The following is an 18,583-nucleotide window of genomic DNA, read 5'->3' as shown; positions in this document are numbered from 1 at the left end:
CTTTAATAAATAATATTTTTCTATTTTTTTCAGGTTGTTTTGTAGCTACTGTTTTACTGAAATCACCTTCAAAACAAAAAGCAACTTGATATAATTTGTTACAATATTTTTAATTTACAATAAAAATCTTACAATACATGTATGTACAAATTTGTTTTGTTTCTCTTTTTAACATTGTGGTGAAAAGCTCTTTTAGTCTGGACTTAAAGAATGTTTCAAAAGCATAATATTTCAACTAAACCCTGTATCAGTTGAATTCATGTGGATAATTTGTTCTGATTTATAAACAATCCATGATTTCAATATTGAAAGCTTCCTGTCATGAAAGAATCATAAATCTCTAGTGGGAGTTGAACTCGGCAGAAAGGGGCAAATGCTTTGAAGCCAATTACCTTAATCACTGTGCCACAGAAGCCCCTGCACATGGGTGTAATAGTGTAAAGATACATGCTCGTGATATAGGTATTTGAATGTAAGTAATTAAACACCCTAAAGATAGTATGTGCAGGGTAAGCATGCTAGCACCCTTGTCCTCAATTTATCTAGCTAAAATATTTTTTTCTACCTATTTTTACACCATAGTATTAGCATTCCATTAAATTTAAGCACAGTCCAAAGTCTATTTCACTCACAAGCTGTAATAATTTGCATTTATAAATAGTAAATATGAATTTGGTAAGGTTGGTTTGAATTTAACAAAATCCCGTATGAAAAACTAAAGTTGTGGTTTTTCTTGCAGAAAATAAAAACTTGTGGTTTATTTTGACCAATATGCACATAATATTATATAGCACCTTAGTTTCACTTTTGTAACAGTCTGATGCCTTCTTTTTTCAACAATTGTCATTTTTGTTAATCAAAACACAATTTGAAAGAATAATAATTATGTGGTTATATATAGCGTTATGAACGAGGCTCTGCTGGAGGTGTCGGGAACTCCGTAAGGTGCTGAACACTGGCTCTTGGACTGCCAATATTATAAAACGTTTGTTCTGAAAGAGAAAGAATAGGAAAATCTATTAGTATATTGATTGTACAATACCTTGAAAATCTGGTAATAAGCCTGTCTTGGGAAAAAACTAAGCCATCGATCTCCTAGTCCTACAAAATTTTTCAGACAAATGAAGAGTCCACTACTGTAACTTGGTTGTCATTTGTCGACTTTCCAGCTTTACTGGTAGAGGACAACATCATGTGCCCTTCCATGCATTATTTTAGCCGCAAACAGGCACCATAGTAGAACCACTGATGTTCCATAAGCTGCCTGGATAGCTTCCTTACATGATAGAATCCAAAGTCCCTGGCGGGATTCGAACCCACAGCAGAGCGAGGCAAGAGGGCACCTGAATGGAATCACATACCCTTTGTAAGCTAGCTGGACAGCAGAAGTTCTATCAAATAAATAATATTGAGTATTCAACAATACTGGTCAGACTAAACTGATTTTCAGGCTTGTTTGGCACAATGATGGTAGCGAAGATAAGTTTTTATTCATTTATATGATTTGAAAGATGATAGGTATACCTTGTAGTGTTTTCAATTTCTCATCCAGTTGTTTATTAACTTTGACAAGTAACTGTTGCTGTGTATGAAGCTTCTTTTCATGTTCACAAACCTAGAACCAGAAATGTAAATATTTTCATGTATGCAAACCTGAAATACCAGAAATGTATATCTTTTTTTATGTCCTAAAACCTGAAATACCAAAAATGTAAATCTTTTAATGTTCACAAACCTGAAATACCAGAAATGTAAATCTTTTCATGTTCACAAACCTGAAATACCAGAAATGTAAATCTTTTTTATGTTCACAAACCTGAAATACCAGAAATGTATATCTTTTAATGTTCACAAACCTGAAATACCAGAAATGTAAATCTTTTCATGTTCACAAACCTGAAATACCAGAAATGTAAATCTTTTTAATGTTCACAAACCTGAAATACCAGAAATGTAAATCTTTTAATGTTCACAAACCTGAAATACCAGAAATGTATATCTTTTTCATGTTCACAAACCTGAAATACCAGAAATGTAAATATTTTTATGTTCACAAACCTGAAACACAAGAAATGTAAATATTTTTCATGTTCACAAACCTGAAATACTAGAAATGTAAATAAGTTGCAAGTTGCAGAGAAATAAGCAAGTAGCACAAATATATTAAGTATAAGAAATTAGAGCTGTCTTTGAAAATTGAGATATTTAATACATCATCAATATTCATCAATCTATTGATACACAATTTAGAATACTGATACAAATAAAAACCCATTTCTTCATGTCTTGTGAAAATATCACTCTACATTATGTAAAGGTAAAAAGTATCTTTTCTCCTTAATTTTTGCGGCAAATTAAATTTTCACAGTTGTGTAAGATATTGTAAAATACTTTCTTTTTTGGTATTCTGGGTTTGTGATGTATAAAATATGCTTTCAATTACACCATAATAATAAGGCAATAAGAACAGTCTCAATGAATTAGAAGTTTGAATGGAAGTCAAAATACTACTTTATTTTCATTTTGCTACTTTTATAACAAATTATTTTAAATTTATTGCTACTTTCTTCAAGTATCAAGCATCTAACATTTTTAAACATTATGAAAATTCATAAATACGCGTTCTAAGGAACTAAAAACCAACATAATGTGTTTGCACCCAGCATGGATCTAGACCAGCCTGCGCATCCGCACATCCCGATCAGGATCTATGCTTTTTGCTTACAAACCATATAACAAGTAGAAACTGACAGCGACCAGCATGGATCCTGATCAGACTGCGCATTTTGTTGGTTTTGTCATGGGGTGGCTCATTTGATTTTCAGGCATAACTTACCAGCATGAAAACAGAATTAACGGCCTCATCTGTCTGTTGTTTTACTATGTTAAGATCTGCGAGATCGGGAAGGTAACTTTTTGACACCTCTTTCTGATCTTCTGATAAATCAGATGGTTGGAGTAAAAGATTCTGTGACTTACTGAAAAATAAAAGTTAATTTAACATGATATTTTTACCTTTATTTTCCTCAAGAGCACATGCCGTTATAAACTGGGAAATTTTAAACATTGATAACTTGGAAAGTTTAACAAACCTTTTAAAACTTTCAGATGTTAATATATATTTATACAATGTACAACTAACTAGTTGTTTTTTGGTTTTTTTTAATTAAAAAATATTCAATATGCTTAAAAGCTGTGCAGTGAAGTGTTTCTACACTATTTTGAAATTTTAAAGATTAAATACAACAAGCACCTGACATTCAGTGTCTCTTCTATTAAAATAACCACTTTTGACAAAAATTCCAAGTTCAAAGTGGCAACACTCAAAAAATATAACTCTTAAGAATTATGCCCCTTGTCTGACAACTGCACCTTGTGAAGATAAGCAGGAATCCTAGGTTTCATGTTGATAACCTTGCAAATGTTTGAATAATAAGCTACAGAGTTTTTGCACCATGACGATGACAACATTGAATACACAGCAATCATATTACCTGAACTTTTTCTTCAAAACAGATTTATCAACCAACACAATTTATCAAGACATATTTTGCTTTATCATGCTTCTTCATTTGATAGTTTAAATAAAGGATGTGACATGACATGTTAAACATATGTCTGCAATGAGATTACATCTGGAATTTTCAACAATTGTTTACTGGAAAAAGATGACTGTCTTGCAAGAATTTAACTAAATACAATTATGAGAAATTTTTGTCCTTATCAAACAATAAATTATTAAAATTATTGTATTAATCAAAGCTTGCCACTGATTGGCTGATTGAAAGTCACATTAAAGGTAACCACTGATTGGCTGATTTAAAGGTCACAGGAAAGAGGCTAGCCACTGATTGACTGACTTAAAGGTCACAGGAAAGAGGCTAGCCACTGATTGACTGACTTAAAGGTCACAGGAAAGAGGCTAGCCACTGATTGGCTAATTGAAATGTCACATTAAGGAGACCTCATACCTTTCAGCATCTTGTATTTGTTGATCAAGTTCTCCAAAATATTCATGCCAATCTTTTTCTTCCTTCGCCAGCCTGTAAATTGTAAGATTTATTTATTTATATTTATTTTTTTTATATATCAGGGGTTAATGCACTTCAGGGCTCGAATTTAACACTCGCTAACTCGCAAAATGCTAGTTCAAAAATGATTTTGCGAGTAAGATTTATGACTACTCGCAATTTTTTGCAAGTTGAAAAAAAAAAACGGAAAACGCTCGTCAAGAAAATCCGAAATATAAATGGGGCGTAATATTCGCAGGTAGCCGAGTTATAAACTATGCGCGCGCGCACTTGCTGTCTGGTTTACATTTTCTATACCTTAACCTCGCTTAAAAATTGTAAAAGTACACAAATTTAAACCAGTCCAAATGTCATTTTCTCCGAGTAAATCAAGCGTGATCCGAATAAAAATAAAAATGTCTAAACGAAAAATAACAAACTTCTTCCCACTAACTGAAGCAAATCATAATGTGTCTTCCGATAACAATACTACAGAAGATGATTCACCATCTCTCAAAAGAAAGACAATCAGACCTGCAGTTAAAACAGTTAAAAAATGGGAGAAAGAACTGCACATCAGTTTAACGTACGAAACCGATGACGATGGAAATGTTGCCAAAATATTTTGCGCCGATTGTTGTGTGTATAATCCAGACCAGACATCGTCGGTATGGCGACAATATTGCATTATTATTTTTTACATGTAAATTGACATTTGATAAGAATCCCTGTCCCCTAAATAAAGTTTTTGAGTAGAAAGTTACGTTGCTAATTCGTACCCCGGGCAGTTCGAACTCGTCCAATTAAATTAAAATTTTAATTTTGTTATTCTCCAGCAACAACTTTGTCTTTCAGCACATCAAATAATTAAACTTAAAATTAAATTAAAGTATTATAATTTTTTTCATGCCCAATTTCATTATTAAGTCAGCTGTCACATAATATGTTTAAACCTTTTATGCAGAAATAAAAAAAAATCTTTCATATTGATCATGTTAATTTAATCATTTATTTCAGTGAGTTAAAATATAAGATGGTTTTATTCTTTATTTTGAGTTGTGGCTGCAGTATGATAAAAGTTATTAAAACATGTTTTAAATTTTGTTAGGATTTATGTTTTAATTTAATAAAGAATGCTAATTTATTAAATTTGCATGTATATAAGTTAGAAAAAAAAGAATTGATAATAATATAATATATTTATATATGCATTTTTGTCTTTTCAGTTTGTCACAGGGTCTGCAAATGTGAAAAAAGAGTCTGTTAAGTTTCACAAGGATTCAGCTGGTCATCAGAGGGCGATAGACACGAAAGCAGCCAAACACAAAATAAAGAATAAAACCCCTACACCAATTGAGCAAGGATTAATGAAGTTAGACGAATGTCAGCTAGAAAAAATGGAAAAGTTATTTCGAACTGCTTACTTCATAGCTGCTAATGCCAAACCTTTTACTGATTTTGAAGACTTATGTAAATTACAGATTGCAAATAAGGTTGTATTGGGCGAGACCTACTTCAATGATAAATCTTGTGTTCAATTTATTACACATATTGCTGGCTGTCAGTTTGACAACTTAAAAACACTCCTTGATAACTCCCCTTTCATTAGTATATACTGTGATGGAACTGCCGACAATGCTAACTCAGAGAAGGAAGTAATTCTTGTTAAACTCCTGGATGATTTTCATCCAAAGATTCATTATTTGAAATTAATGGAACCCCCAAATACGAAAGCTGATGGTATTGCTCAGGTTGTTAATGAGGCCTTCAATGAGTTTAATATGCCTAACTATCAACAAAAAACTGTTGGTTTTTGTTCTGATGGGGCAGCGGTAATGTTCGGGGAGAAGCAGGGTGTCATTAAAAAAATTAAGGATGCAGGCCATGCACCATGGATTTTAGCTATATGGTGTCTAGCACATAGGCTTGAACTATCGCTGAAAGATACTTTCAAAGGGGAGTACTTAGACACTGTTATTGAAATTCTGACTAGCATTTATTATTTCTACAGGGGTTCTTCAAAGAGAAACAAAGAGGCCCAGGAAATTGCTGAACTCATGGATTCACATTTCAATAAACCTGAACGCTGCAATGGCACTAGATGGGTAGACCACAAACTGAGGGCCATTTCAAAACTTATAAAAAATTGGAAGGTCATAGTGGCACATATGATGAACTATAGTGAAGATAATAGCAATGCTGGCCAGTATCGGGCAAAAGCAACTGGCATCCTTAGAAAAATGATGTCTTTTAAATTTGTTTGGTTCTTACACTTTATGAAAGATCTATTAAACGAAGTAGCCAAGGTATCTTTACAGTTTCAGAGAGAAGATGTTCATCTCTCAAGTGCTGTAACAAAATTACAAACTGCAAATGAATCTCTTCGTTACTTGTCTGACAATGATGGTGAAAGTTTACAGGACTTTTGGGGCAAAATTGTAAATGGTTGTGAATATCAGGGTGAAACTCTACATAATGTTGTTGCGAATGACATTTTGTTAGCTTTAAAAAGAAGGCTTGTGCAGTCTGTCATAGATTGTATACACAGTCGCTTAGAAAACATTGATAGTGAAGCAATTTTCCTCAGTTGCCATGCTTTTGACCCAAAAAACTGGCCAGATTCTAATAACAGACAAGCTCTATTACAATATGGCAATAATGATCTTGAAGTAATATGTAACCACTTTGAAACACCTTTGTTAAATGCAGGTTGTGACATTATTAAAGCAAAAGATGAATGGAAAGACTTAAAATTTTATGTGTGTAGAAATGCTCACTTTAGAGGTCAGAACCCCCTCAGTATTTGGCAAAGAGTAAGCCAGGAGGATCTTAATCGTGGTGAATATAAACATATTTTGCTAGTGATCCACTTGTGTAACTTGTATCCATTAAGTAATGCAGCATGTGAGCGTGCCTTCTCAACAATGAAGAGGATAAAAGATGACTGGAGATGTTCTCTTAGCACTTAACGATTAGACCAGCTGTTGCGAATAAACATAAATGACAAAGGAATTCATCATTTTCAACCAATGAGGGCAGTGAACAGGTGGTGGATATCTGGCCAAAGAAGTAAACGGCCAGATATCCAACCCTATGGGCCAAGACCATAAACATAATAAGTCAGTAGTACTGTACAAGTGTTGTTAACTTAACAGAGTGAGATGTTTTAGAAACACATTAACTGTTTTTATGTGTGGTACCACCTCCTTTAGTTACTGTACCTTCAGCTTGTCTGCAAATGCAACAAGTTCCTACATGACAATTGAGATACCACAATTGAATGAACTCAAGTTATAACAAACTACTGTAAATTTATGTGTTGTACTACAACATTTATTAATAAAAACATTTTCAATAAAATTCATTGATTATTATGATACATAATTGCAACAACAATTAATTAACAATTTTGGAATTAAAAAATCATTGTCGTAAAAATTGCTAGTTGAAGTCAGTTTTTGCTAGTTAAAAATTTGTCCACTAGCAAAAAATTGCTAGTGGCCAAAAAAGTTAAATTCGAGCCCTGGCACTTCTTTTCATGCATTATCATGTGCAGAAGCTACAGCCGGTGTTTGATTCTTTTTCTTGCCTTTCACATATTAATCATAATTCGGAAAGAAATTACGAAGACTAATATTTTCATTTAGTACTTTTTTTCATATAGTAGCTTACGAATTTACAACTTCAATCAAAACGACAAAATGACGTCATTCTAAGAACCCAATTCATTCATAAAAGGCACATGGGAATGAGGTCATTTAAAGCACAGGAATAGTCTTACACTGGGGTTGTAAGACAGGGTTTTCTAGCACCGGTGTAAACTTTGCATAATCCTTTCTGATATACAAGAAGATAGCCTTACCACTTGGCTATTTCACATTTCTTAAAATGTGTTTTAATAACTAAACTACCAAGTTCCCATGTAAGATTTTTCTATTTGACAAAATGTTTTAACTACTGTAGCTTGATTAAATCAGGTAAATAAAATAAGAATCTTACACTGGCTGCTGGTACAGACCGGAATTTATCACACACCCGTGCCGATTTTGCGACTCCGTAAATATGGTATTGCACGGTCGTGCATATATTTTGACGTGACGTCATAAGCGTTATACAAACATAGTGTAAAGACGCACTAAATGTTAGCCTTATACTATAGGCGCGTCAATGAACAAGAGCTGTCGGTAGGACAGCAACGCTCGACTATTCTTAGTGCTTGATAGTAAAAAAAATGATTGATACATTTACCTCCTCCTCTTAACAGGTTGGGGTCAAGATGGTGAACAAGTGTGCAAAGTTTAAAAGCCATATGTCAATGGACTTTGAAAATATTTGAACTATTACAAAAACTTTAACGTAAATTCTAAGTCGAAAAAGGGGCATAATTCTGTCAAAATGCTTGATAGAGTTACCTCCTCCTGTCTACAGGTTGGGGTCATGATGGTGAACAAGTGTGCAAAGTTTCAAAGCCATATGTCTATGGACTTTGAAAATATTTGAACTATTACAAAAACTTTAACATAAATTCTAAGTCGAAAAAGGGGCATAATTCTGTCAAAATGCTTGATAGAGTTACCTCCTCCTGTCTACAGGTTGGGGTCATGATGGTGAACAAGTGTGCAAAGTTTCAAAGCCATATGTCAATGGACTTTGAAAATATTTGAACTATTACAAAAACTTTAACATAAGTGGTTACGCCGACGCGGACGCCGACGCTCGGGGTGACTGCAATAGCTCTACTTATTCTTATCGAATAGTCGAGCTAAAAATGACTTTTATTTTGGGTATGTGATAAATATATCAAATATCAAATTCGTATAAGTTCATTACTGAATTTATTGCACTCGTTGAATAAAATAATATTATGCTCGTCAGAGGCTCGCATAATATAATTTTATTCAACTTGTGCAATAAATTCAGTATTAAACTTACACTCATTCAATATCCTCTATATCTAGCTGGAGGCTGACTGTTTACAGCAGTAATGAGGCTTTGCCAAGTTTCCGCTAAACAGTTACCCGAGAGCTAGATATTCCCATCTGTACCAACAGCCGGTGTTTGATTCTTTTTCTTGCATATTACATTATCAATTATTTCCAGAACAGAAATTATGAAAACTGATATTCTCATTACGAACTTTTTTCTTATAGTAGCGTATGAAATTACAACTTCATTCATAACGGTTAAATGACGTCATCCTAAGAACGCAATTCATTCATAAAAGGCGCCCGACAATGACGTCATTAAAAGCACGCGACTTGTCTTACATGGGCGTGTAAGACAGTTTTCTAACACCGGTGTAAACAGTAGATAATCCTGTCTGATATGCAAAAAATTCTGCTCTTTGAAATTCACACAAATTTGCATGAAAGTTTGGACTTTATGTACTTCTTCTCATCTTTATTTGTGATTAAAAGCAGATGATTCCGTTAAACGTGTCATCGATAAGGATTTTTGTATCGATATATCGGTAATGAATTATCGGCGATACAGCGATATATCGATTGCCAGGCTAAATTTTAGCTTTCAAGTCTTTTTAAATGTTTCCTAAGGACACTGACAAAGCAGTTATATTTAGACAAATGCAAAAAAGATAAACTATGAAAACTGAACAATTTGTTTCTTTTTTATCATATAGCTATAAATGAAAACTAATGACTAGTAATTATTATGTTTAAAGCCTTTTCCATTATACTTTAGTTGTTGTTGTTGCTATTACGTAGTTGCTGATCATGCTAAATCCCGTCCTTGCCATTCCAATTAAGCCAAGTTTAATTGGCAAATCATAGTGTTTAGAACCTGATTAATTATTAAAGTTTAACATTTTGTACTCATTATTTTAACAAAGAAACACTGACAACTTTTTCTTGGCATTTTCTCTTTTTAAAATCTGAATTGAGGGGTCTTGACATCCACTTAGCATACAGTGTAAGAAATTCGGATTTGAATCCACTAGGCCGGTCGGACTACCAGATTGGAATATACACTAGCCCAAAAGACATTTCACTAGCACGATTCATTTGTTCAAAACAGTTGTTTATAGTGCCTCTGAAAATACAGTAGTCTGTTCGGGCTTGTTACTGTGAAAAGTTGGTAGACTGAGGAGAAATTTAGTAGTCAGGGGCTATCGGACTATTGCTAATTTCGAACACTGAGCATACGTGCGAGATTACAACGAAATTAGTCAGCATTCGTTAGAGACACTGGGAGGTAACTTTGACATTAATTTCCGTTTTCATTTTAGAAAAAAAAAATGTTTCTGCCTTGGCTTCCATAACTTTATATGTCGCTTTTATTTTGACGTTTCCGACATTAAACAGATCTATCAGTTTTATAAAACCTGTTCGCTGAAGTTTCTTTAGCTAGAAATATATGTGCATTCGATATCCGATATTTAAAAAATTGAATCAATATCGAATCGGATAACAAAGATCGTTGATACACCGATATCGATTGAATCGATGACACCCCTAGATTCCGTGTATTACTTCAGGTTTAATCTCAGTTGTACACGAGCGGTTAAGGTCGTTGACTTCAAACCACTTGCCCCTCACCGCTGTGTTTCGAATACCGACCAGTATATTAGAATATTTCATGTGAGGAAGCTACCAAGCTAGCTTACGGAACGTCTGGTTCTACTCAGGTGTCTGTTTGTGCCTGAAATAATGCACAGAAGGGCACCTGAGGTCTTCCTCCACCAGTAAAGCTGGAACGTGGCCATATGACCTATACTGTGTTGGTGTGACCTAAAACCCATTTAAACAATCAAACCAACTTTCTTTTGAGGAACGTTTTAAAGTAAAAATACCTTTCTATTCTTTTTTCAATTAATCTGATGGTTTCATCCATATCTTCATTAGCTGGATTTGGCAATAACCTGAAATATTTACACACATTCTTTATAAAACAAATATCAATATAACAATATATGTCAGATTATTAATTTCTTGTCTAAACATATAATTTGGTTTGAGGGCTGTAAATAATTATTAAATGGGAAACATTAGAATATTCAATGACTGAAAACACTTCTGAGAAATTTTCGAATTTTGATATAAGGTGAATAGGATTTTTTTTTAGTTCTGCATCATAATTTCAAAGTTTATTCCTATATCCATGCCTCAGGAGCATTAGGCCTTGATCAAGTTCAACATTTTTTTTCTATATACACATGTGATAATTAAAAAGGAAACCAAACATGAAACATATAGATCCATGTAAAATGTATCTACAATATTAGGGGTGTGCAGTATACCGCAGTATATTGGGATATTGTAATATTTTATTTGGCAATATGATAATGTTTTCAGATATTGCAATATACTGAAGCTATGAAGTTTTTTCATAGAAGTGTTTACAACTTGTATGTAGCTTGATTGCATAAGGTAATTTTACAATGCAATTTTAACCAAAGTTTCAAATCTTTTATAAAACAACCTCTTGTGTATGACTCTTTTGGATTTAATATTTAACTATAAACTCTTAAAGTCAAGGTTCTGTAGATCTTAAGCTTGATATCCAAGCATTTTAGATGGTCAATATATCTTGACAAAATCCAAAGTTCTAAGTGCTTTAAAAAATATTAACTGCTACACAGGACCTAAGAAAGTGTAATTAAGACTTTTATAACTCCTATTAGGACTTCAATAACATATATATTAGGTCTTTTATAACTTCTATTTAGACTTTTATAATTTCTATTAGGACGTTTATATAAAGTCCTAACTTGACTTTTTTTCTCTCCTATGTAGCGGTTATTTAATTAAGTCCTTCGTAGGAGTTATGGACTTTTTCTCAGGCTTTTTACCTCCCATGTAAGAGTTGCTCTTTTTTTATTTTTACAGAATATGAATTGGCACCAAGACACTTCCGTACAAGCAAGATAGATCACATATTTTGAAAAGATTTTTTTTTTCAATTTTCACCTGGGGTATTTTGTGCTAAAAATAAAATCAGTAAAAAAATCTTATTTACTGACATATATGACGTACCTATCAGGTTGGCGACAAGCATCATGCACAAAGTCTTTGTGCTCCTTCAAGTCGACTGCTTTAAATATGTCATCTTTCACTAAAAATAAAACAATACACAAGTATCCATGTATTTTTTTTTTGGTCACATTGGTAATTGCATTTAGATTATGATATCAACTTATGTTTTTTAAGTGAAAATCGAGACCAAGCAAAATTTTGCATCAAGATTCCCACATGGAAAACTATTAAAATGTCAAACCCTCAAGAAATGTGTCACTCCCTGAAGAAATTTTGCAACAGTCTCAGGTAAAAAAAATCCGGGGTTTACGCCTGTAATTTCCATTGTAAAAGACAAAGAATGATGTGTGATTCATGAGTAAGTACTTAGCAGCTATCTTTGAATCAGACTGAATTTTTTTAATCAAATAGCTGATGATTTAAAACCCCATTATTGATATTCTACACACTGTGCCTTGCCAACTTAAAAGGTTTTAATGTAACATTTTAATAATTAATATAAACAGAGAAAATTAGTGAAATTTCACAATTTGGGCACCAATGGTAACACCAAATACAGACTGGTTGCTTCCAGGAACGGATTTGAGAGTGTGTCTATAAACTTATAGCTTCCTACACAAACTAAAATAAATTCTGCATAATCTCAAGACTTCAAGCCTACCACTCTCAATAAGTTCTTTGACTTCATCAGATGCTGCCTCCCTCGTCACTTTATCAGTAGCAAACTGAAAGTTAAATATATTTCCATTTTAACAATGTCATAGACTTGACTTGTGAAGGCTTTCCTATATCCTTATCTTTCACCACAATGTTTTCACCCAGGTTTTATATAGACCATAGGCATATAGTTATAGTTTATCTAGTTTGAAATGTTCAAATTAACCTAAGAATCACACTAAAATTGATCTGAATTTAATAGTTAGTATATTTCTGTGTTATTTTTTTTGCATATTTTTCAAATTAAAATTTCAAATATTATGCTTTTTGTTTTTGTTTTTACTTTTAGCCCTCAGTGTGACTTCTTTTATCTGATGGCATTTTAGCCTGCAATGACCATCCTGTTGCAAACAATATTAATCTAATAAATATATAATCTAATCAATTTACCTTCAAACAAAGTGCAGATAACTCCTGCAACCTTTCCTCCGGTGATAAGCTTTGGTCAATCTGTTTATGCAACCCTAAAAACAATTAACATTTTTCAATATGCTGCTATATACATGAATAAACATGCCTTTTCCCAGTGTCACCATGGGCCAGATTACCAGACCCATTCCCAATGGCAAATATGCTATTTCTTCCTAATCTTCAAAAAAAAATTTCCTAATCAAACTAAATTTCCCAATATTAAAACTGTCAAATTTGCTGGAGTTCATTCCAGTATGGTATCAGATGTTTCCACACATTTCATTGCCAACTTTTTTTCTTTTTTTTGTATGCTTTGAATGATATTTGCATTGGTTGGAAGCACAATTCAAAGTACTATGCCAAAAGAGCATGAAGGAGGTTTCAAAAGGTCCCAATTAAGCAAAATATCTTATAAGGCAAAATTTCCCAAAATGGGCAAAGAAATTTTTTCCCTCAAAACATATACATTGTAAAGTTTGTAAACAGTAATTATTTTGTTGGGAGTCTTAATATAATATATATTTACCAAAGGAATTCTATATAATGGACCTTTCCGGTTTTTCAGATAGAACATTTTGCCACACCTTTTCCATTCATTGCTAGGTCAACTGCTCACAAACATAACCACGTGTTCTCTTGACAGAAATTGTGCAAACCAGGTCAACCAGTGACTATGTATTATCTCAGTGTAGCAATTGGATAACAAGTTAGCCTGTTAACAAGTTACATAAAACTGTTAACACTGGAAAGGTCCATCATGGACTATTCAGAAATGACTTAATGCACAAAACTGCTTAGTATGACTGTGTGCTTACAAAAAGTAGGTCAATGACTAAGATTGCTGTTATATTGCTTCTTTTCAACTGTTTAAATATACATTCTGGGTAAATAAATTGAAAAGAAAAATGCCATCAAAACAAACATACATGTAGATCTACCTGCTCAAAAGTAAGATTTATTTGTTTTGCTTTCACATTGCACAAACACAATGTTAAAATAGGAAAGATGGTTTTGGTTAACCTCAGATGTTACCAACTTAAAGCAATAATACATGTAACAGGGGTCAAAACCACCTCACCTGCAGGCTGCTGGAGCTAAGAAATGCATAGAATCCAGTAATTCAAACCCATTCAAACCTCTTACTAGATCATCACATAGGGATTAAATGGTTGCTGCAATTCTGATGCCTCAACCTATAAAAGCAACCCCTCAGCCACAAGGGAACTCTAGTCAAGGCTAAAAAGTTTACAGACATAATAATTATGAGACCTAATATTTCAATAAAAGTAGTTATTTTTTCCCCCAGTTTTGATTAAAACAAGTGCTATTAAAATTCACATTCTCAAATCTCAAGGGAAATGGGCCGCTTTCCAGAAATCCTTCCTTAACAACAAATAACAAACTGTTACCTAGTCCAGGTGACAATGACACTCTTATTTTGGCCGGTGCCAAGCTCGATCTTCTTCTTTTCTTTCTGCAAGTTGACATTTCTAGGCTAGTTTTTATGACAGACTTTCCAACACTAGAAATGAAAATCAAACAAAAAAAATGGTCAGAAAAAAAATCAAATAAAAAAAATTGTTCTGTTTTACCACAGATCTATATTACATTATATTATATGTAATATAAATCCATGGTTTTTCTTGAAAATCTACAGATTTAAAATATTTTGCACAAAAACTTTGTTGTTTAGGTGTATGACTAAAATAGGTCTGATACCTGCGTTGTAACACACTATCTGATTGGACGAGCCAAATTGGACGTCAAATCAGATCGCACATGTCACATAGGTATCAGAATACAAAATGGCTGCGACAAATAAAAAAATACCGTGAACAGAAAAAATTGATTTCCTGTGTTTAGCAAATGAACTTGTCACCTTTCTATAATCAGAGACATAGATAATCTATGTCTCTGCTATATAACTATAATTTTGAAAGTGGATTTTCTTTTTTTTTATAATTTCATCAGTGGTTTTGTGCTTGGAATGACAGACTATTCTCTCCCTTACCAGTTCCTCCCCCTGACGGTTCTCTCCCTAACCATTTCCTCCCCTGACGGTTCTCTCCCAAATTTGAAATATGCAGACAGTTCTCCCCCAATTTTATTTTTATAAGATGTCATTTTAGTTTTGACTTAATCTAATAATATTTCTTAATGAAGATTATTAAAAGAATGTGTTTGATATTAACTGCATTTTATGTTTTATGTTTATCAGCTGAAAAGTGTTTGTAAATTTACCACCTTTTTTCAGTATTTTAATCCTATCAACACCTTTATTGTGAGAGATATAGATAATTGGACAGTGATTGATATACACCTGTAATGATGTTAAGGTCTTGCTTGTGATGTTCATTCATTTGTTAAATAGTGAATAAGGTGGAAACAAGTATGTTCTAGAAAATACATAAACAACAACTGGTATGCAAACACATTCCACATTTACTTTTTTACGAAATTGATTTAAAAACATGTAGTCATTAACTTGAAACAATATATAATACCAAATAACTAATATACGAATACGAATATAATACTTATTCATCAACACCTTTTCACAGCTATTTTAATCTAATCAACACCTTGATTCTTGAGTAATGAATTAATAAACACCTCAATTATCACTGACAAACTTAACGCATACATTATGTGTGTATTGAACTCCTTTTTTCATTATACAAAAGTTTAGCAATTAAAATTTATTAATCATTTTTTGCCTATATAAAATTGCATTTTTATTTATCAAAACAAAAAATAATATCTTATGATTATCCTAATCAAGTTAATTATTCATTAATTATTTTCAATGACTAAACATATTAAAAAGTATACATTACATCTAATTAAAAAATCAGAATAATTAACTAATATCATCATTGATCAATTATTATTATATGTTAAAAAAAAATGTTTTTTTAATTCACTTTACATCAATTGATAATAAAGTTACAAAATTATTAAACATCTAAATACTTCAATAACATATTTTTCTCTAATTTATATTAATTTTTGATAATAAACTTACCAATTTATTGTTGCTGATGATGCTAACAACAGGGTTCCCACTCTTAGATATTTTGAAAATTTAAGGACTTTTCCAGGACTTATCAAGGACCTTTTTTGATTTTTTAAGGACTTTTTAGAAGATAAAATTTCAAGCTATTTGATTTTTTTTGTCCTTTGAATATGTTCATGGTAATGTTTAGCAACACCAATATAATATATATAGTTCATGACATAAATCTAACTCTATCTAAGAAATACATTAGTGTCTATAAATAATGAAATGTACTTTGTGACAGAAACTGTTTTTGCAGGTTGTGTGCCATTTTCATGTAATTTTGCTGTTTTTAATGTTTCAAGGGATCACTTTTTGACCAGATATTCATAGTACTTATTAAATAAGTTACCACACATTTGACCTCAGTCCACTTAAAGGCTTCAAAGAATGGCAAAAGCATGTCACACTGAAGGGTAAAATTATGAAAACTGCCTGCAGGTGATTCGACATTCAAAATTTCACAACTTTCATGTTTAAATGTTGTATTCTGCTTAAGTCAGTGCTACGGGAGGGGGGCGGTGTTCAAAAATGTATATTTGGGTAAGTTTGATTACATCTTAGTGAAATTGTATATTGTATTCATGATTAAAACACAATTTTATTAGTACAACACATTATTTTTAGTATATATTGGCTATACTTAGGTATTTCGTGCTACCCGTGTGGCCAATTGGCTGTGCTCTGCCTTTACAATAGTTCATGTATGTAATCAGGGCTTCCACTAAGTTCCAAAATTTGGAAGTCAGACACTGCAAAATCTCTGATATTGGAAGTCACATTATATAGGTAAAGAAGGAAAAGTAGAACTTAAAGAAGTCACAAACCAAAATCAGGGAGTAAATGACTCCCAAACTTCCATTAATGGACGCCCTGTATGTAATACTATTGTTAATTTTATATTGATATACCTTTGGCTTTTAGCATGGTTGTGAGCAATTAGGATAAAAAACATTGCCCAAGGAAACAACCATACCTGTGAGCTTTCATCTTTTTCATGTGCTTTGAGCACAGGCCAATCAAGCAAACTTGAGGTCGATTTGTGACTGTCTTATAAGATTTTCCAAACAAAACCGCAATAGTAACCAGAAAATAAATGTTAAATCTCATAAATGTCAAAATTGGCCTCTTAAAACACTTGTAAATCGAAAAATCATCAACATTCAAGATGCGGAAATCAATATACTGTGCTAAGACCGCCATTTTGGTTGTTTGATTTACCTCCCCTTTTCCAGACTAATTCCCGTACCTTCCCGGACTTTTTTCTGTATCAACACTAATTCCCGGACTTTTCAAGGCCGGGAGCTAGTGTTTTCAAATTCACGGACATTTCCCGTTTTCCCGGACAGCGTGGGAACCCTGTAACAAAATTGAAACTTGAATCACGAATTTATATTACATATAAATCCGTGCTTGAATTAAACATCTGAATACTTCATTAAAGTATTTTTCTCTCTAATTTATATCAATTTATAATAAACCTACCCATTTATTTAACATCTAAACACTTCAATAAAATCTATTTTTTTTCTAATTTATATAAATCAGGTACGTATATTAATATACGTACCTGTATAAATTAATAATAAACTTACCCATTTATTTATCATCTAAATACTTTAATAATAATGTAATTATAAAAATAAGAATGGGGAGGAACTGTCTTCTAATTTGCAAATATGCAGACAGTTCTCCCCCAAAATAGGGAGAGAACCGTCAGGGAGGAAATGTCAGGGGAGGAACTGGTAAGGGAGAGAATAGTCTGACTACCTTGTGCTTGTAAGCCTTATTTTGTTGAATTTTTATTCAGGACTGTAGTAGGGGTCCAGTGGCAGATAGAAGTGGGGTGTCCAAACACATACTGCCACCTGTGTGTTCAACCACTTGTCCATTTGTGTCACTCAATATATAATTTTTTCTACAATTACTTTTTACAATATCCCAACACTTAACGATAAATTACTTAATTAGTGATTATGGCAGTAGTACCGAAGTCAAAAGCCTGAGGGGCATATTTGATTGCCGTGTAAATGGTATTATAAAGAAGCATCTTTCTTTTCATATAAATGGTGAAATGCGGTATTGCTCGGATTCATATATATTTTCGGATAGCAGATAAAAATAAATACGTCCACTTTTATGGGTAAGCTCTACTCAGTACGCATAAATTCTATCGATATTTATAATTCTTCTATTTTGAATGCTTTTAATCCAAATGCAAACCTTAAAAGTAAAAAAGACAGGACAAAATTACCATTTTACCAGAAGACTGTTTACATTTATTGTTTTTCCCGCGCAAACTGAGGGGTTTGAAAAAACTATGACGAATAGTATTTTTCAAGTTATCGTTTTCGGCGCAACCATTTTTATATTATTTTACTTCTTTTTTAAATGAT

The 18,583-nt window shown here is 32.6% G+C and overlaps 1 protein-coding gene across 3 annotated transcripts; it reads right to left on the bottom strand.

Annotated features, from left to right (window-relative positions):
* Window positions 1-322: 322 nt before the first annotated feature.
* LOC132736698 (uncharacterized) lies at window positions 323-18,547 on the bottom strand. 3 transcript variants are annotated; one of them, XM_060723889.1, is made up of 10 exons: window positions 18,450-18,474; window positions 14,539-14,651; window positions 13,109-13,182; window positions 12,663-12,726; window positions 12,002-12,080; window positions 10,819-10,887; window positions 3,972-4,043; window positions 2,837-2,978; window positions 1,525-1,615; window positions 323-992 (listed from the first exon to the last, which is right to left on the bottom strand). In XM_060723889.1, exons 2-10 carry the CDS (start codon window positions 14,615-14,617, stop codon window positions 904-906), a joined length of 759 nt encoding a protein of 252 aa, XP_060579872.1. In that variant the 5' UTR covers window positions 14,618-14,651; window positions 18,450-18,474; the 3' UTR covers window positions 323-903. The 3 variants fall into 3 exon arrangements, with proteins under 3 accessions (XP_060579872.1, XP_060579873.1, XP_060579871.1); XM_060723890.1 differs by lacking the exon at window positions 18,450-18,474 and adding an exon at window positions 18,177-18,243; XM_060723888.1 differs by having other exon boundaries at window positions 326-992; window positions 18,442-18,547.
* Window positions 18,548-18,583: the final 36 nt, after the last annotated feature.

Source organism: Ruditapes philippinarum, unplaced genomic scaffold (assembly GCF_026571515.1).
Source record: "Ruditapes philippinarum isolate M1 unplaced genomic scaffold, ASM2657151v2 ctg3510_1_1_1_1, whole genome shotgun sequence".
Classification (NCBI taxonomy): Eukaryota; Metazoa; Mollusca; class Bivalvia; order Venerida; family Veneridae; genus Ruditapes; species Ruditapes philippinarum.
The sequence above is the reverse complement of the archived record's forward strand: the minus strand, read 5'-3'. Positions and strand labels throughout refer to the sequence as shown.